The 21108-nt window shown below is 43.9% G+C and overlaps 1 protein-coding gene and 1 long non-coding RNA gene across 2 annotated transcripts; one reads left to right on the top strand and one right to left on the bottom strand.

Annotated features, from left to right (window-relative positions):
- The first annotated feature begins 13203 nt into the window (after window positions 1-13203).
- LOC148864278 (protein DMR6-LIKE OXYGENASE 2-like) lies at window positions 13204-16641 on the top strand. Its single transcript, XM_088978360.1, has 4 exons — window positions 13204-14009; window positions 14160-14407; window positions 14574-14895; window positions 15920-16641. The coding sequence occupies exons 1-4, from the start codon at window positions 13785-13787 to the stop codon at window positions 16250-16252; spliced, it is 1128 nt and encodes a 375-aa protein (XP_088834486.1). The 5' UTR covers window positions 13204-13784; the 3' UTR covers window positions 16253-16641.
- On the bottom strand, window positions 15322-16034 carry LOC148864279 (uncharacterized). The gene is made up of 2 exons (XR_016109957.1): window positions 15895-16034; window positions 15322-15770 (listed from the first exon to the last, which is right to left on the bottom strand). It is a non-coding gene; the product is annotated as an uncharacterized LOC148864279 (long non-coding RNA).
- Window positions 16642-21108: the final 4467 nt, after the last annotated feature.

Here is a 21108-nt window from a genome sequence, read left to right on the forward strand (position 1 = left end):
AGGGCCTTCGGAAATGGGCCCGGCTCAGGCCAAAATGCCACCATTATCTGACAGAGGCCAAGCTCATCCAGGCTGGCCTGAGTTTGGGTAGGTTCCTTGCTCAGAGGCTTGCCTTTTGTTTTGCTTTCCGTTCTTTCATTTTTCTGATGCCGAGCTCTTTTTGCAGGTGTGATGGACGTAGAAAAAACTCGCGGTGGGAACCTGTTTCATGCCATGAATAGGAGGAAGCGAGTTACCAAGCAAACTCGTGCCGAACTGCCCCGAGCTGCGGAGCCCGAGGTACTGGGCTATCCGCCCAGGGAGCCCAAGATGACCCCTCCAGTACAAGAAGCGGCAGGGGCCCCTTACGCCGAGGCTGCTTATACGGGGGCTCCTTACGCTGAGGCTGCTTATATGGGGGCTCCTTATATTGAGGCTGGTTATACGCGGGCTGGGCCTTCAGGCTCAGGGGGCCAAGGCGAGTTCAGGAGCGTGTTGTCGCCGAACCACGCTCTTCAAAAAAGTAGGGAGGCTGTCTACCCTGAGGAGGTTGCGGCATGGACCAAGCTTCCTTTGAACCACGTAGCCAGGCGTGCTGCCTCTTATGCCATGGTGGTATGTCAGCGACTTCTTGTCAGGCTCCTTGTTATTACCTTTCTCGCTATTGCTCTTTTAACACTCGTTATTTTTCCTTTTGGTAGGTGAACTCCTCCATCCATGCCTTAGCAGCCCAAGCGGAAAGGAGCTCGAGACGGGCATAAGCTGCCAAAGAGGCTTCCCGTGCTGCCAAAGCAACTTCTCAGGATGTCGAAGCGGCTTCTCGGGCTGCCAAAGCGTTTTTTTGCGCTGTACAGGCCAGGCCGACGAGGTCTCAGAGAGACACCGAGGCCATGGGAGTGGTGGTGAAGCACATGGTGAACCTGAGGCTGGACTTGCAGCATTAGGTCGAATACCTTCAGAAGGATATTAGGGAGAGGACAAAGATCTTTTCTCAGGGCATCGAGGATGCCAAGAAGAGGGCCGTTGAAGACTATATCGCCTCGCCGCGCTTTGACGACCTGATGGTGGGCTCCTACAGAAGGGGTTTTAAACTGAGCCGGTGGATGATTAGGAACACGTACCCCGAGCTCGACATCAGCGTCATAACTACTTCGCGCATTACTCAGGAGATGACCAACGTGGCTGATGGTGAACCGGATTCTGAGGATGAGGCAGGACCCTCGGGTATCGTTGAAGTGCCTTCTGAGGGTGAGGACTGAGATTGTCGGACTGCTGGATTTTTTTTTTGGAATGTAAACAGAGTATTTTGTAATGAAATGTTATTTTGATGAAGTGGTGTCACCCTCTTTTTTCCGAACTGACTATATTGCTGAATTGACTATATGCCTCTGATGATGAGGTGCCGAGGTCCTTATCAGCTCGCTGTTAGCACTTCGACTTGGTGTTAGCATTTTGCCTTTGCATGCCTATACCGAAGAGGTGACTAAGTCTTATGGTGCCGAGGTCCCTGTTAGCTCGTCATTCTAGCCCTTAGGCTCTAGTAGCGTCTCCTAGTCCACTTCGCTTGGTGATTTATAGGTAGTATCGTCTTAAGTTAACGACATTCCACGCTCGGGGTACTTGTTTGCCCTCTAATGTTTCGAGATCGTATGCTCCTCTGACTGCTCTCTTTACTCGGTAGGGCCCTTCCCAATTCGGTCCAAGTTTGCCAATGTCGGGCTCGGGTGCCATGATCTTACGGAGAACCAGGTCGTCGACGCGGAAGTTCCACTTTTTTACTCTAGCATTGTAGTACTGAGCTACTCTTTGCTGGTAATCTGCAGTCCAGATGTACGCGAGGTCTCTTACCTTGTTGAGTAGATCGAGATTGGTACGTAGATGGTCTTCGTTTGTCTGATCGTCGTATTTTTCTAGTCGCAGTGTAGGTACTTCGATCTCCGTCGAGATTACCGCTGCCTACGGGTGCGCGACCGATGTGAAGTTCTGCTGAATCCCCATATCTTGGCACCATTCCTGAAGTTTGATGTCCTCGAACTGTTTGCCATTGTCAGAGATCAGTATCCGAGGTAACCCGAAGTGGCATACTATGTTATTCCAAAAGAAGTTTTGTACGTTTCAAGCTATGACTGTTGTGAGAGGTTCAACTTCTACCCACTTTGTGAAGTAATCTACCGCCACCACTAAGAACTTCCTCCCACCTGTTGCTGGCGGGAATGGCCCCAGAAGGTCAATCCCCCATTGCGCAAAGGGCCATGGACTAGTGAGATACTTGAGGTCGGCGACAGGCTGATGATGGATATTGGCATGCTTCTGACACTTGTCGCATTTTCTAACGAGCTCGATGGCCTCTACCTTCATCGTTGGCAAATAGTACCCTTGTCGAAGTGACTTCTGGGCGAGGGCCCTACCCCCCAAGTGTCTGCCGCACAGACCTTCATGAGTGTTGCGGAGTACAAGCTCGGCTTCGGTAGGTCACAAACAACATAGGTAGGGGAGCGTGTAGGATCATCGGTACAGCCGTTCGTCTATTATGACATATTTGGCTGCATTGCGCTCTGTAGGGAGGGTCCCGTCAAGCAAGAAGCTCGCGAGTGGGTCGATCCAGCTTAGCTATGCTTCAAGGACGAGAGCAACCTCCTCTGCCCTCCCCCCCACCCCCCCACCCCCACCCCCCCGAGAATGCTAGGCCGAGGTACGTCCTCTATGTACACGGTTCTCATGGCATTGTGATGGTGCTGGCTAACCGGGACAGGGCGTCGGCTTCAGTGTTCTCTGACCTCGGGATTTGCTTAGTGAAGTGTGACTGAAAGTTGAGCAGAGCCTCTTTTACCTTTGCCAAGTAGGCGATCATAGTTAGCTCGCGTGCTTCGTATTCGCCCGTAACCTATTTGATAACAAGCTGGGAATCATTGTAGATAACTATGTGTTTCGCTCTTACCTCTTGCGCTAGGGACAACCCGGCTATCAATGCCTCGTACTCCACCTCGTTGTTGGATGCCGCAAACTCAAAGCGTAGTGCGTATTCCAATTTCGTGCCATCTGGGCTGTGCAGGACTATTCCAGCCCCGCTGCTCTGTCGGTTCGAGGAGTCATCTATGTGAAGGATGCAGGGCTCCTCATCCCAGTTCACGTTTGGCCTAACTAGGAGAGATGCCACCCTGGCTGCTACCTCACGGGGTTTAGACTATATTGGCCTGGGAGCTCCGGGCTCACCCGAACTGGGGATCTCAGGCTCAACCGGCCTAGGGACTTCGGGGCTGAATGTGCACTCAACCATGAAATCTGCTAAGGCTTGGGCCTTGATAGCAGTTCTGGCTTATACTGAAGATCGTACTCGCTGAGCTCGATGGCCCATTTCGTCAGCCAATCGGAAACCTCGGGCTTGAGTAAGACTTGCCTCAGAGGTTTGTCAGTCAAGACGGTAACAGTGTGAGCCTAGAAATATGGGAGGAGTTTCCGAACTGCAATTATCAGTGCGTATGCCAACTTTTCTATCTACGGGTATCTTGTTTCTATAGCCTGCAAAATTTTACTAACATAATAGATGGGTCGCTGGACTGGATCTACTTCTTTTATTAGTACCAAACTGACCACCTCGTCGCTTGCTGAGAGGTACAGTTCTAAGACATCGCCCTCCTCGGACCTGGTTAAGACCAGCACACTGGCGAGGTAGTTCTTTAGCTTGTCGAACGCGAGCTGACAGTCTCGGGTCCATTCGAACCCTTTGCCCTTAATTGCTTTAAAGAAAGGCAGGCAGTGGTTTGCCGATTTGGACATGAAGCAGCTCAGGGCCGCTATGTGGCCATTTAGCCTCTGAACCTCTTTTACTTTTCGAGGGGTCTCATATCTAGGATGACCTTTATCTTGTTCGGGTTGGCCTCAACACTGCGCCGGTTGACGATGCACCCTAGGAATTTACCCGAGGTGACACCAAAGACACACTTGTTTGGGTTTAGTTTCATGCTAAATTGATGCAGAATTTGGAAGACAGAGTGCATGTCTTGTATTAATTATTGCGAAAACTGTCTTGATGACCATGTTGTCTAAATAACATTCTATCTTCGTGCCAATTAAGGGCTAAAACAACTTATTCATGAGTCTTTGGAAGTTTGCCCCAACATTCTTTAGTTCGAAGGGCATGATCTTGTAGTAGTACAGGCCAGACTCGGTTATGAAGGTGGTTTTTTCCTCGTCGAACTGGTCCATCCTGATTTGGTTGTAGCCCGAGTAGGTGTGCAAGAAGCTTAGCAACTCATGTCCCGAGGTCGCGTCCACTAGGCGGTCAATTCTGGGAAGGGGGAAGCAATCTTTCGGGCAAGCTCGGTTCAGGTCAATGTAGTCGACGCACATGCGCCACTTGCTGTTTGCCTTTTTTACCAGGACTGGGTTGGCTACCCAGCTCGGGTAATGAAATTTCCTTATGAAGTCTACTACGAGGAGCTTCTTGACCTCCTCATCAACCGCTCTCTAGCGTTCTGGGGCTAAATTGTGTTTCTTCTGTCTAATGGGTTTGACTACAGGGTCGGTATTAAGTTTGTGAGTTAAAAGGTCAAGGGAAATACCGAGCATATTGGCCGTGGACCATGCAAAAACATCTAAATTTTGAAGTAAGAAACTTATCAGTTTGGATCATTGAGGTTCTTGGATGGAAGCACCGATCTGTAGCGTCCGAGCTGAGTCCGCAACTGAAGTTGAGATCGCGACCATTTCTTCTGTGGGCGCAGCTCATTCTTCGCCTTGCTCCGTAGGCCACTCCAGTTCGAGGTCGTCGGCCACCTTGGTTTTTCACTTCAGGGCAGCAACATAGCACTTGTAGGACTCGAGCTGGTCGCCCCGCGCTACTCCCACACCGAAGTCTGTAGGAAACTTCATTGCCAAGTAGTAGGTGGAGACCACTGCCCGTAGGACATGAGTGATTGGCCGCCCTATTATGGCATTGTATGGGGAGGGGGTCGCGACCACCAGGAAATCGTGGTTTAGTCTGACCGCACAGGGCCATGTGCCGATTTCCACTTGACGTAGCTGCAAATGGGCTCCCCTTCCTTCTGGACCATGCCGAGGAGGCTATCCTCGGTTCGGGGGCACCACTTGCTGGTGACGAAATGCGCGTTGAAGACCTAGGGGCCAGGTTCCTGTACCAGGTGCGAGCCACTCCTCTGAAGGTGGTAGTGAAGGCTACGCACATACAGGACTCACTGTCCCTAGCCAGGTGCATATAGGACTGGAAGGCATCGACATGGTCGCTGGGGTCAAAGGACCTGTCATACTTGTCGAGTGGGGGAGTTTGAAGTCTCTGGGTATAAGAACTGCAAGGAGTTCTAATGATAGGGGGGACGGGACTGAGAGGATTGGGGCAGCCTTTACCTCTTCTGAGCTTGCTTCTTCTTCACCTCGGAGCTCGGGCAGGACGCGGGTTACGGTTCGGTGGTTTCGTCGGCGATGCCTCTACTGCTTGGAAGGCCCAACATTGGCACTGCTTGCCTCGGTGCTCCTGAGCTCGATGGGCCTGGACTGCTGGAGGTAGTCCGTGACTAAGGTGCTGAATCGGTTTTCGGTGTGCAGGGCCCGTCCTGAGAGCGCCGAGGTGATGCTGACTTGACGGATCGGGTTCCTAGTCCGCCGGTGCGTGGCGAGGCGGGGGTAGCCGCTCTCTCTCTCCTGTCGGGGGATGAAGCCTGGCTTCTAGAGGGGCTCCGAGCCTGGGGGACCCGAGCTTGGGAAGCCTCCTGGTGGGGGCGCCCGCCTTGAGGGGAGGGCTTGGCTCGCTTAACGGCGGGGTGCCGAGGTGGGAGCTGACTTTGAGGCAGTTGGGGGAACTGCTGCTGGTAGTGGTATTGGGATACATGGTGCAACATCTGCTGCTAGTAGTTGATGTTGTTGAAGCTGCTGCATTTGGGCTTGGATGGCCCGCGTGCCATGCACCGGGTCATCAAGCTGGTTCTGGGTAGTTTCTGGGGGAACAATGGTTGGTTCAGCAAAGGTGGTTCCAATAGAGGGAGGAAGGGAGACGTTCATGGCGGGAAGATTCCCGGGCGCCACTGTTCGTGGCACATTCAGGCTGGGGATCCCATCCTCCGGAAGGGGGACAGTGAACTGTCTGATGCACACCATGGGGACTTAAGGTTGTTCCCCGGTGGCGTTCATCTCCGTGTTATGTCCGACATTGCTGGAAGAAGCCATGGGTGTTGGGGTTTCTTGGAAAAAAGATGTTATGAGAGTTTTAGAGGGAGGCTTTTAGAAGCGTTTCCCACAGAAGGCGCCAATTGATGGAGTGCACTCCGGTCGGTCCTAACTGTCAACGATCTTGCCTTTGACTAGAGCAAAAGGTGCCTGAAACGGGGAAGAAAGCGAGTAGTCTCTAGGGAGGAACTCGGTGAGAGTGCTTCGAAGCTCAAGTTAGTATTTTCTCAAAGACAGATAAAAAACCAGATGGCGCAAAGTTATCACGTACCTCCATTCTTGGGGGGAAGGGGGCCTTTTATAACCACTTCGCGCACTCACTCCCAAGCTCCTGTCAGGTTGGGTATCATTACTTCTGCACTTCTGCTAGCTCGGGTGTCATCGGCTCTACGCTTCTGCCAGCTCGGGTGTCATCACCTCTGCTGGGGCAGACAACCTCTACTACTCTCTTTGTCGGAGCCGTCTCTATAATTGGAGGTGGCGGTGTCAGGTGACCGTTGAAGTGTGGCTGTCAAGCGTCAGATCCTAAGTCAGTTAGGTGTGCTGCCTCAGGATACATACCCCTTTGGTGTCAGGTACGGTTGTTTAGTTCGGCGGTCTGGAGACGAAGTGCCAGAGTGGTGTGCGAGGTGGTCTTGAGTTCGGATAGAAGTGTGGCCCAAACTGCCCTGTGGTGGGCCAGTTCGGGTTGTTGCCCTTTGTGCTCCTCGTATGGCTCGGGGTCAAAGGGAGAGTTTGGGCTCCTTTTGGGGAGCTCAGACCACTGGTTCCTCCTCTCGGAGCTCGCACCTTGAGTGTACTGCTGTGCCGAGCTGTTGCTCCTACCAGGTCACGCTCGGTTGCTTCCACGTGTTGGGTGGCCAAGAGGTCGGGCCAAATCTTCCTCCATCAATAAGGGTTTGGCCTCATGATTAGATTATTGGAAATTTGGTTTAGATTAAACTTAGACCAATTTATTTTGGATTGGCCCAATCCAATAATTGTACAGACCATCCAAATCTGATTTAATAAGGTTTGGATTGATTGAATCCAACCCAAAACCGATCAATTGACACCCCTAGATTAAAGTTCAATTTTGGATTTTGTCATTAACTGTAGGTTTGGATATGCTTTTTCTTTTGAGCTTCAGGACGTAATAAATAAAAATGAGAATTGTTTTGACCATTTGTAAGAGTTTCTTTTAAAAGCATAATCTAGAGTCATAACACTTTTAAGCAATGATTTTGAACCATTGTTGACTCGGATGGTTGGATGGTTGGACCTTTCCTAGGTAAAAAACCATTGACTTCGTTAGAACACCGTTGACCTGAGTAGTCAAACCGTCAATTCGTTTGACCTGGACAACAATTCATAGTATAAAGTTGTAGAGAGGAGAAAAACACGCGAACTCAGATATGAAATCCAGTTTCAGACACGAATAGACCTGTTCATGGGTCGGGTGGCATGATGGGCTGGCTCGGCCCAGCCCCTAGACGGGCTTGAACATGTTTATAGGCCTGCGGGCATAAACTCGGGCCAAAAAGCCCAGCCCGCAATAAATTCAAGCCGGGCTTGGGTTTTGTCAAAATAGCCTGATCCGACCTAAAATTAGACTTAAAATGGGTTATGTGGTTATGTCCATTTGAATAATTTTTTTTGATTTAAGAATGTAAAACTATGTTTTAAAACGTAAAAGAAAGGGGAAAAACTATATTGTAGGCCCATTGTTCATTTAAATAGGAAAAAAAACCATCTGAGTTTTTAATTCTAATTTGAATAGGGAAAATTGTAATTTTTTTTATTAGGTCGGGCTTTGGGCTCAGGCTTCGGGCTTTTTATCAGGGCCGGGCTCGGGCCCAAGTTATAGGCCCATTGGTTAGGCCGGGCTTGGGCTCAGGCCTAGCATACTTCCATTAATAATGAGTAAAAGCTCGGCCCGACCCATGAACAGGTCTAGACACGAACTCATATATGAGATCTAGCACAAAGAGAGAGAGAGAGAGAGAGAGAGAGAGAGAGAGAGAGAGAGAGAGAGAGAGAGAAGAAGAAGAAGAAGAAGAAGAAGAAGAAGAAGAAGAAGACTACAAATGTTGCAGAGAAATCGATCTCAAATGTGGGATCGGAGAACTCAGATCTATGTCTGTTGCCTTTGTGTCGCCATCACCGGTGAGTAGACCTGTTCATGGGTTGGGTAGCCTGATGGCCCGGCCTGCACCCCGTTCGGGCTTGGTCATGTAATTAGGCCCGCAGGCCTGACCTCGGGCCTAACACAGTAAGCCCGACTGGGTTTTGGGCTGGGCTCTGGATTTGTCAAAAAAGCCCAACCCGACTCAGCATTATATATTTTATAAAATATATAATAAATAATATAATATTTATTAAAATATATATTTATAATTTAATATATACATTTTTTATTCTTTTCTTTATAATCTCTCTCTATTCAGTCGCTAACAATATGGGCTAAATTTCGGGCTTGGGCCCAGGCTCGGGTTTTGGGCTTTTTATGAGGGTCAGGCTCGGGCCTTAGAAAATTCTGTTAATACAGAGTGAAAGCCCGACCCGGCCCATGAACAGGTCTACCGGTGAGCGTAGAATCCTCCTCCTCTTCCTTCTTCTTCCCTCCTTCCCTCTTCCTTCCTTTCCTTTCTCTTCTTTCTTTTTTTCCTTTCTCCTTTCTTTATTTCTTTCTTTCTCAGCCAACAACATCTCTTCTCCAGTTCTCCTTTCTCAAATCTTATATAAATATTTGCCCTAATGCAAACCATTTGAACCATTCAACGCGGATGGTCGAACTGCTGACCCAGAAACCGATAACTAGAACGGTTCCATTTCTTCAATTTTTATAACCTTGCTTTTAAGCACCCAAAATACAAAATCTTAAATTGGGACTTTGTGCTTTTGTGCTTAAAAAAAAAACTCAAATCCTAAGGATTATCCAAATGCAACCTTCCTTGGCATCTAATTCTACCGTAACCTTGTATTTCAACCACTTCCTTCATTTTCTGAAAAGCACTTTGTTCTAACTGCTCTTGCAGAAATCATTTTAGCCTATGGAATCTCTTAATACAAATCAAATACCAGCCACAAGGGTGGAATGGTGGATTTGACCCAAATGAGAATTGAATGTTTGGCTATTTGAACTCGGATTAATAGAAAACATGAGATTTGACTCAAAATCTCACATGTTTGAGCTCAACTCAGTTCAAGATTAATAATGATCCAAGCTTCATATAAAAACTATAAAATAATTATACATGGAAAAGATTATATACTAAATTATACATACAAAAAACTATTTATTCTATTACTTACACTACACCATCCCCATTCTTAACCCTCCACACATTCCCACACCACAAGTCCAACCCGATCAAACATAGCTTGAATGCCTCATGAAAAGCTTAGTATGTCTCCACCCCTACCAGTATATAAATACATACATGCATATTTTTTTTGATAAATTATACATCATATGCATGCATTTATACATATATACATACATTTATATTCATTTTAATATAATATGGGCTGATTTATCTACTCGAATCCAGCCTAATGCATCAAATGTTGATTTGGGCTAGGGCCTGGGTTGGATGGTTTAGGCTTGATTACAGGCTTAGGCTAGGCTTGATCCTTAGGCCTAATTCTTAGGGTTGGGCCTAAGTTGATCTTAAACTCTATGTAGCCCGCTGGACTTGCATCCCTACTACAAGCCACCAAGAGTTTGTTATTTTTTTTGAAGGCGAAACATCATATTTCATTCAACTATGAAACTTGTATGAATAAAGAATAGTGGTCACAGTACCAAACAAGAGAATATAAAAACATTTATGAAAATAGAGAAGTAGTAACAGTACCAAGCAAGAATACAAGTCTCTAGAAAGAACAAAATATTCACAGTGGATAAAGGAGAAAATGAAGAAACTTCTACAACAAACAAAAGGTGAGGCAGAATCACCAATAGAAGAGATAAATGAGTGCATCTCCAACCATCGAAAGAGATGAATAAATACAATAGCGATTCATCATAAGTTTAACCATCTGGAACCATAACCGTCAGAACTTTAACGAACTGGAACTAACTAGAACTTTAAAGTCTAGAACCATAACCGTTGGAACTGTGATCGCCGAAACTGAAACCAATTGGAAGTTTAACCACTCGAAAAAATTAATCGTTGGTATTGTTATCACGGGAAGTAGAACCAACTGGAACTTTAATCACCCAAAACTGAGACTGTTGGAACTATTATCGCTGGAAGTGGAATCAACTGAAACTTTAACCACCTAAAACTGAAACTGTCGGAACTGTTGTTGCCAGAACTGGAATCAATTGAATCGTTAACCACCTAGAATTGTAATTGTCGAATTTGTTAACATTGGAGCTGGATCCATCCGGAACTGTAAGTGCCGGTGACGTAAAATAAGGAAACAGTCACTAGCGGTGAAATTCAAAGTACCGATTAAGGCCACCGCCCAGTGCTCCGCCTCCTGTACTAAAATCCCTACAAAAAAGAATAAACAAAAAAAAAAAAAAAACACAAGGCAAAAGAAAAAAAAGGAGAATAAACGAAAGAGAGTGGAGGATTGGACCGAGTTAATCAAGAAGAAGAGAGAGGAGTGAAGGAAATGGAGAAGGGAAGAAGAAAACAGAGAAGAATGGGAGAGAATGGAAAGAAAAGGAATGACTGAAATGGAAAGAAAGAAGAATCCGAGGACAACCCCGAGATGGTGAATCTCTTGGAGAAGAGAGAGAGAGAAAGAACCTCTGAAAACGTAGAAACAGAGAAAAGAGAGAGGGAACCTCAGGAAAAAACCACTCAGAGAAGACTCTCTCTACTCATTATTCAACTACATCCATATAATTATGAACTTGAGAATTTGGAATAATAATAATAAAATAATGCCCAACCCTTCCACTATGTATTGACATTCGACCGGACCAAGAGGAGAAGTGGATCAGTGCTATTAAACACTTTTGCCATTTTGGAGCCTTTAATTTCACAGTAGAGCAGAATCTTTGCGAATTTTAGTTTCTTATCATCCACTAATTCAGATTTAAAAGAGAGCGGAGAACCTTTGGCTATTGCATAATGAAAAATAAAAAATATGGACCTAATTAATACATACCCAAGCACTGTGAGGACAATCCTAATTCTTTTCTGTGTATCTCCCCTGTTTTATTTGCCACTACAATTGAACCTTTCCGTATCCCACAATTTAAATAGGACTGTAAAAGATCCTTGGTCTACCTCATTGAATTGGTTTATAATTTTTCATGGTTCCAGATATGATGAGTTTGATCGATCAAATCAATCACCTGAAAATTGATGATAATGATTATTATGACATACAGTGATGATTTTAAATTCAAGTAACCAAGGATCACATTTATATCTCCAAATACTGAAATTCTAATCACTGTAATTCTCCAAGCATCCATCTCTGAGTTTACCTTCCACCACCCTCAACTCTATACTATTACTCTTTCAGCCTATAAAAGAAAGGCCAGAGAAATGATCATTGTGAAGTAGATTTGGAACTAATATTATTAACAGGATCTGATTGAACTGAGTAAGAGCTCTAAAACCTAATATACCCTTTAACTTTGATTTACAGATGACTCAATTCCTAACTTACTGAAAATAAAAAAGGAGACAAAGAAGAAAATAAACTGTAAGGCATCCCTCGTTACGCAACTCGTTAAGAAAACAGGCAGAGAGAGAGAGAGAGAGAGAGAGAGAGAGAGAGAGAGAGAGAGAGAGCCTCAGCCCTAGGGTCATAGCAGTTAACTCCCCTGCTACAGATGTAGATAATCGGATTTATAAGAAAAATTAACAAGCATAAAAGAAAAAATAATGGACAACAAAAAGACGCAACACAATCGGTACATGAAGCTTGGGAGTTGATCCATTGGCCTTTGGCGGGTGGCTTCTTTCCTTTAGTTCTAGAGCACCCTGCTGATTCTTTAACTCACAAAACTTTTCTTCTTCCTAATATAAGAAGCCAAGGAACTCCTGTTTCCGCGGCTCTGATGATACATCGTTCGTTCGTTCGTTCTTATGACCGGCAAAAGAAACTTTAGTTTAGATAGTGATTATTGTATAGGCATCGATGAATGACGAAAACAAATTGTAGAAGGATGTGAAATTGAAAAATCAGGTGAAGGGTCTGAGGAATTAGGAGCAAGAATATGAAGCGATTAAGCGATTTGATCGCCTGATTTATACTCCTCAGTAGTTTATGGGAATGGGAACCTAAAAATAGAGGGGGGGGGGGGGAATAGAAGATGATGAACAGAAGGAAAATTCTGTGGATTTATTGATTTAATGGCATTTGAAAGAGAGATCATGAAGAAATATTGGAAGATACCGTTAATTTCTGGCTCTAAATCGATCTTGATTCTTCTCTAGAGTTCAATTTTAGTTGGAAATTTAAGAATCGTTGAGAGACTGACTCTAGATCGGATTTTTTGGGCAATTTTCAGTCACCAATTTGTCCATTTTAAAAAACCTTAATTTTTTTTCGTAAAGTCCTTCCAGAAATATAAAAAAAATATGGCCTTAGTTAAGTTGACTCAATCTCAATAAAATCTCATCGTGGCTTGATAAAACTAAGGTTTTTTTTTTTTTTTGTTGATCTTGGCTTTAAACCTAATTTGAATGATTTTCCAGAAGAAAGAAGATTCAACTCTTTCCCAACTACTGCCATCTCAATATATGATGATGTCAATAAAATGGTAGAGAGAGAGAGTGAGAGAAACAGCCGTAGGAAACAATAACATTATCTCATCTAGAAAATTAAATCACGGCTGTGGGTGTGTATAGGTTTCAGAATCTGTTAGATGATGACACGCATTGTTGTGGTCGGCAATTATGTGAGACTACGAGTTTATTACGTACATCCAGCTCTCATTGACGTGTTACAAGTGACATCAGCTGCATGACGTCTACAGGCTTGCTTATGGCAGCCATGACACGACTATGATCCCCGACTTTTCTTACATTTTCATAAAACCCACACCACACAGTTCGAAGTACGACTGACTTCCCAATTCCCTTCCTCGTTTCTCTCTCTCCATCTTCCCTCCTCCTTTTAAAAAAATCCATTTGCCAAATGTTGTTGGGAATTCTATTTAATTTTCTGGGGGCTTGGGAACCAAGTGATTAATTTTGGACGGAATCATCTATTTCCACATTAATTTGGGGCTTTGTATGGGCCAAATATTTAGGAATTCAGGTTTGGTATTAATTGACTTTGTGGTGATATATATTCCCATCTTTTTCAATTGAGCCAGAAAGAAGAATTTTCGTGGTAATGACGGAAGCAGCGTCCCAACATTTTCCCCTTGGTTACATTTTTGTTGGAAGGAATTTAAGTAATTAAGTCTCGCTGCTATTTCTGTCTAGACCCGACAGACCTCAAGATTGGCCTTCTTTTTCCATTGGAAACCCAAGTTAGCCCGCCACATGGGTAGGTCGGTTTCTGTTCACCTAATTATATAAAGGACCTACTCACAAGCTCTATGCACAATACATTAGCAGAGAGAAAGAGAGAGATCAGTAGTTATTATTCATTGCAATCTTTCAGTCTCTGTGTGAGTGAGTGAGATAGAGAGAAAGAGAGAGATCAGTAGCAGATTCGCCATGGCTATTATAGAAAAGGTACTAGTGGCAGATATTTCATCCATGGTGGACCATGTTCCCTCCAATTACGTTAGGCCCATCTCCGATCGTCCAAACCTCCACGATGTTCAGCCAGCGGAGGGTTCCATTCCTGTCATCGACCTTCAAGGCCTCGATGACGACACTAATCGGTGTGATATAGTCGAAGAAATTGGAAAAGCATGTGAACATGCTGGTTTCTTTCAGGTATATATAATATTAATTCTTATAATTACTAAATACATCATACATGGAATTAATCATGGATGGGGAGTAGTACTGTAGGCGTCCTGAATATATGTTTACTTTTTCCTCCCCCGCTTAATTATAATTATTGTTGAATTGGCTGGTTTGTAGATAAAGAACCATGGGATACCACAGAATGTGATCGATAACATGCTAAGGGTATCAAGGGAGTTCTTCCGGTTGCCAGAGAGCGAGAGGTTGAAGAGCTACTCGAATGACCCTTCCAAATCGGTCCGCCTCTCGACTAGTTTCAATATCAGCTCTGAAAAAGTGTCCAATTGGAGGGATTTCCTGAGACTCCATTGTTATCCTCTGGACGACTACTTGGAGCAATGGCCTTCGAATCCGCCGTGTTTCAGGTAATTAAAACCCTCCTTTTTTTTAATGGCTAATTTCCTTGTTTTAATTTGGTTCATTTTCTGTACGTTTTTGTTTTTCAGTACTCGATGGTGAAAAGTGAATCTTATTGTTTAATCAATATATAATAATGGGATCTTATCACTGGATGCATGTCACATGAAACAGAGAAGAGGTGGCTAATTACAGTACAAAAGTGAGGGGGCTGGCACTGAGATTGCTTGAAGCAATCTCGGAGAGCTTAGGGCTGGAGAGAGAGAGCATAGAAAAGGCACTAGGGAAGCAAGGACAACACATGGCCATTAATTACTACCCAACGTGTCCAGAACCAGAGCTTACGTATGGATTACCAGTTCACTCTGACCCTAATGTAATCACAATCCTTCTTCAAGATGATGTGCCCGGTTTGCAGGTGCTCAACAACGGCCGGTGGGTAGCCGTCAATCCCATCCCTAATACCTTCATCATCAACATTGGCGACCAAATTCAGGTAAGAAAAACAATTCTATCCCAAGTCCCACACCAGGCACATGCAGAGGAGACAGACAGAGAGAGGACGAAGCATGTCCAAATCCATGAGAGATTCAGAGATTTTACCTCCTGAGTCCTGACACAGACACGTGCCTTTTTTATTTGGTAGGGAAAGGCAAGTAATGCCAGTGGCCAAGCTATCAATGATCAAACTTTGCTTTGGAATATGATACGTGGACCATATTATTATGGCCTTCTGGTTCTGTCCTCATACTTTGGCTGAATGAGTAATGCCAAAATTACCAACTGGGTAACCACAGCCCAATTTTACCTACCAGAGCCATCATGATCATGGACATGGTAATCATCTGGGCTCGAGCTCCCATATGCTGTAAAACAAGCTGCTAAATGCCAAACACAGTAACAAACATTATTACGCACAGACTGCTTTTTTCTTTTTCTTTTTCTTTTTTTTTTTTTTTTATTGAAAGAAGATTCATTTCGCAGAAACAGAGCTCAAACAACAACTATCAACAGTCACACCCCTAATAAAGAAAAGACAACTAAAACAGCTAAACAACATTCAAGGAGAAACTACTAGGAAATATCAGTAGAAACAGATTCTGAGATGCCTGCTTTTTCTCTACTGGATCGCTATTTTACTCCTCCATGCCGCTGCCTCTGGCCTAGATTGCGTTGCTCAATTATAGACCACGCTCTCTCTGCTTCCGGCTTCTGGCCTCTGGGCGGGTGGACTGTAGCCTGTGGGAGAATGGGACCGCCGAGATTTTTATGCATGTGGGAAGGGAATCTGGGCAATTCATATATGGGTGGAATCGATGAGCTGATGGATGGGCGCTCAGTACGTCCTATTCATGGGCAGGACTGTGGCTCCTGTCACCGACATAACACAAAACAATATTGATTGATTTATGTTATTAGACACACATCACACAGAGTATTGAGTTTGAGGTCACCACTTCTGGGATTAGATTACTAATTAAATGTCACCACTCACCACTTTGGTTTTTTTAATGCTTCAGGTACTCAGTAATGGACGTTATAAAAGCGTGCTCCATCGGGCTGTCGTAAACTGCGACAAGGAGAGAATCTCTGTTCCGACATTCTACTGCCCATCACCGGAAGCCGTGATCGAACCCATAGGGGAGTTAATCGACGATAACCACCCGGCCATCTACAAAAGCTTCACCTACACCGAATACTATGAAAAATTCTGGAAAAGAGGGCTTGCAACTGAGAACTGCTTGGATTTGTTCAGAACGACACAACCTCTACAGCTTGGGAATGGGGAGGGAGTGGGTAATTGGGAAACAGTGGTTGCTAATTACCAAGATGATTCAATGTTTTCGTTTTGAAAAAACCAAAAGTCATCGGCTGTGCTGTATCTCCCGTACTTGCTGTGTGTTGTCGTTTCTCCATGTGCGGGCGGTTGGATTCCACTGCTAAAAAGCCGCGTGTTAATCAAATCCCGACTCTGGCGTGGCGTTGGCGACATCCATGGGGGGCTGATTTGAAATCTCCATGATCCACCACCCACCCCTCCACAAGCTTTCCTTCCCACCTCCGCTGTCCGCACACGCTTAGCTTCCGTTATTTCTAGATATTCTGTACCCTTTCAAGATATTCTGTGCCCTACTTTAGTATCTCTTGATCTGACAGATGCTTTTATTTATCTTTCTTTCACGTGTTCTTACCAAATTCTCACTGTGTCATAAGCGTATTCTCCTTGTTAGTTTGTTGGAAAGTTGCTTAACCTTTTTTTCTTTTTTAATTTTGGCAAATAGTAGCTTAATTGATTGTATAAATAAGGTAATTTTCCAATAAAATCTTTAATTTTGAAAAATTTTGGAAAAAAAAGGAAGAATGACTGTCTAACCCAGGGTCAAAATTCAGAAGCTTTTAAAGTATTATTGGGGTGGGTGCCAGCTTGAAATTAATACTAATTCACGAACGAATGTGAATGCATAGACTTAAAAGGAGTACATAGGCCTGTCCATACTTCTCTAAAATTTACCTTGGAAAAATTGATGAAGAAAATTCATTTTCTATATACCTTATACTCCCAATAGCCCTAGGTAAAAAACCTAAATTTAGGATGAAATTATAGCAAAAACTAAATATAGTTTTGCTTATACCAAAAACTAAATATAGATTTGCTTAGAAAGATTATAGTAGGAGGAATTTATGGTGGGCAAGCGATTTGTTCCTCTCTTAGAGTCTTGGTAGGCTGTGGTGGTGAAGTCCACCACTTACATGAACCCTCCATCATATTTTGCCAGGCCTTTTGTTATTTCAAAATTAATGGAAGAGGAGGGGATTTAACGCCAAACACCGAATAAAGAGCGGCCTTCGCAAACTCTGACTCCCTCCCATTCCTCTCTCTTTCTTCTTCTTCCCTTATCTCGATTTTCTCTTCGAGTGTTTATCTGTTCTCTGCCAGTGCAAAAATCACCAAACCAAAGCCTTGTTTTTCAGTACCTCTGCAATTCTGTTCATTGCATTGAACGATTTGCCCTGCTCATTGTGGAGGTGAGGTTTGCGGCGAGACAGAGAGAGAGAAGAGAATGTGAGGTCACCAACGCCTACTTCTTTAATTCTTTTCCAAATCCTTTGAATGTAGAAAATCCAGTCTACCAATCTTTTATAACCATTCACATGTAATTTCCTTCTCGGTTCTCTCATACCACTACCATCATGGTCATCCATGGTTACATTTAATAGTATGGCTGAAAACAAGGACATTCAAGAAAAAAGCATTAAATCCCCGTTAGTTTTGAAATGAACAAAAAAGCAGTGTCAAAATATGATCGGAGGGTTCATGTAAGAGGTGGACCAGAGGATACACCTGGTGCGCTCTGGTCTTTCCCGTTGCCGGCGAGGCCAGGCAATGAGTTCACCCAGCCGGAAAAAGGAGGAATCGGGTTATTTCATACTTTATGGTTGTTTTCCTACAAATTATTTATTATTCCAAGCAGCTTTGCAGATTCCTGAAATATTCTCTCGCTACAATTGGAAACCATTTTGTTGCATGTTTCAATTTTTTTTTTTCACACGGTAATTTCAAATGTGGGGATCAAAATAAAAAAAGGAAAATTTTCGATCAATATCCTGTATTTTTGGACCGAATGATAATTTCGTCATTGAATTTTAAAATGTGACAATTCAATTTTCAAACTTTCAAAATACTACAAATTAATACCTGTTATTAACCAAGTATCAAGTGACATGCAAAAAGATACAAATATCTTTTTATTGTAATCTAATTTTTTTATTAACCATTCACTAAAATCAGAACCAACCGGCAGTGCTGCTCATTCATCATCTCGTCTCTCTTCACTCTTTCCTCCTCTCCGCCCCTCTATTCCCCCACCCCACTCTCTTTCTTGACCTTGTCCAATCTCTCTCCCGAACCCAAACCGATGCTCTCGTCTTGGCTAACAATTGCAGAATCTCCGCTTTGACCGATGGCAAGCTCAGAACCCAAAGTGATCTCGACTCAGTCGCTGCCAAGCTCGACCAGCACACCAGGGATTATGAGCTCTTGATTCGTAGTGGCGTTCTTCAGGACACAAACACCAGTCCTGGGTGCGCCACCACGACGACTTCCAAGCGTGAATTGGTCTGAGTCGAAGCTAGAAACTTGATAACTCGTTTGCAGATTCGGAGCGCAGAGGCTAAGAACGTTGCCATTTATTCCTTGCTTGGGTTGCTCCATGAGGATAATAAGAACGTCCTAATCACCGTCGCAAAGGGTGTGGTTCAGTTCTTGTTCAATTACTCGATTCAAGCTCCATGGAGGTCAAGGAGAAATATGTTGCAGAGATTTTGAGGATTTCGGTTGTGGATTCTAGCAAGCACGTTGTGATTGCCGAAGGGGTTCTACTACTAAATCATTTGATTCGGGTTCTTTAATTAGGAAGTGGGTTTGCAAAGGAGAAGGTTTGCATTACCCTTCAAGCTCTCAGTTTCTCCAAGGTGAATGCGAGAACCATTTGCTCTAGAGGTGGGATTTCTTCTCTTTTGGAAATTTGCCAGGCTGGGACACCTGGTTCTCAGGCCTTTGTTGTTGGGGTGTTGAGAAATCTTGCTACAATCGTCGAAATTAGGCACAATTTTATCGAAGAGACTACAGTGCCAGTTCTTATTGCGCTTTCGACTTGAGGAACTATGATTCCCCCTCCCTCTCCCTCTTGTTTTCTCATTTTTTCGTCCCCCCCCTCAACTACATGCAAAGAGCTTGGACTCTGTTTCATCTTTTTTCCAAAAAATCTTAAATATCACATGAGGTAATTAGGCCTGTAAATGGATCGAATTCGTATCGAATCAGGCTACATTCTAATTCGAAACCGATTATGAAAAATAACATTTGAATTTGATTCGATATCCGATGGATATCGATTGTTTAAATTTGGATTCAAATTTGATTATTAAGTCGAATATTCGATTCGATTCGAATTCGACCAGTATGAGGCCTAGAATCTTAAATGACCGAGTTTGCAAAGAAAACAAATGATTATCTTGAGAAAAGCGGTAGGAGATTGATGGTGGTAGTCGCGGGTTCCCGGTGGTGGGCCAAGTCTGTGACAACAACAGTTGTGGATTCCCGATGGTGCGAATGCAATGGTAGTGAGTAGTGTTGGCCGGTGATGCTGAACTATTGCAACACAATAACTGGTGATGTTAGACGGTTGAAGGCCTTGAGGCGTTGAGCTTGAGCTTAAGCAACGTCGAAGGAGATGGTAGTGGCTAGTGACCGGTGCTCGACTGCTATCACTAATGCTTTTATAGGTGCTCACAATTTCTAAAGATTGGGAATAAAAAAGACTGAGGAGAGGAAGAGAAGAGGAGTGTGAATAGAAAAGACGAAGGGAGATGATGGACTCAACATGACCCCTCTTTAACTTTAACCTTTATATTTTATTATATTTATTTGAATTCGACTGTTTAATCGGATCAATATGAATTGGATAAATTAATCGGTAAAATGTATAAATTTGAATTCGACTGTTTAATTTATCCAACCATTCGAATTCGATTCAATTAGGTCGAAAATCGAATAATTGGGTACCGTTTACACTCCTAAAGGTCACATGATATACATAATTGATTATTCATTAATGACAAGTACTAAATTGTTGCATTTTAAAAATTCAAGTATTAGATTATTGTATTTTAAAATTCAAAAATTAAATTATCACTCGTCCTAAAATACAGAATACTGATCTTCCCTAACAAGAAATTCCATCCATTTTCTATAATCAAGTCGGATACACTCAACCCAATCCGAATCATGCCAATCTGGTCTGTGAACGGTAAATCAAGGAAGAAACGGGACCCGCAGATCACCCCAAATCCGTGTACCCTTTCGGCCTTTCCAATCACCGATACGAATACAACAATCTGATAGCAATAGCCTTGCTGATCTACAATTGCGTTTCCATATCCGGAATATTATTTACGCCCTCGAACTGGTCCAACACTGTCTTTCACTTTGGAATATTAGTACGTAGGGGGATGGAGGCAGAGGCACGCATCTGATGCCGCGGAAGGACCATGTGCGGTCAGGACAAGCCTAATGTGTGTAAGGGTTATGTGTTGGTTTTTATCAATGGACAAGCCTATTGTGTTTGTGTTGGTGGAGAATGCTACGAGCGAGAGATGATTTTCACTCGATGGAGAAATCTCAAGCATTTTCTACCAAAAAAGAGAGTCCTTCCTCGGGTGTCTAACCTTGGCACTTTTGGACCAATATCTATTGAGGGGTGGCCTTAGTTAATGCGACTAGTATGGCTATTATGACTTTCAGGATTCCTCATAGGCACACACATGCTTATGGAGACAATGCATAGATAGACACTAAATCATGCACATTGAAGGGAGGCTTGGCATATGGGTCTGGCCCAATCATGGTTGCCTTATATCATCGACACTATATATTCCTCACATCATCAACATCATAATTACCTCACATCATGGTCTTTCCCCTTTGGCATATAAGCAACGCCTCCCATGGATTGGTAAAAGTCATCGCAGAGCCCTGACCATGCACAATGAGGTTATAATCCAGTGCCATTAAACTTAGTGGGGCCATCTCATCGGATAACACATGGCCTTTACACACATTAGGCTTGTCTTGACTGCACATGGACTAGACGCCACATAAGTTCCTTCTACAGATCTACCCTTTTGATAATATGGAATGAATAGGGGC

Source organism: Nelumbo lutea, chromosome 3 (genome assembly GCF_056320005.1).
Source record: "Nelumbo lutea isolate HS-2025 chromosome 3, American lotus-T2T, whole genome shotgun sequence".
NCBI classification, from domain to species: Eukaryota; Viridiplantae; Streptophyta; class Magnoliopsida; order Proteales; family Nelumbonaceae; genus Nelumbo; species Nelumbo lutea.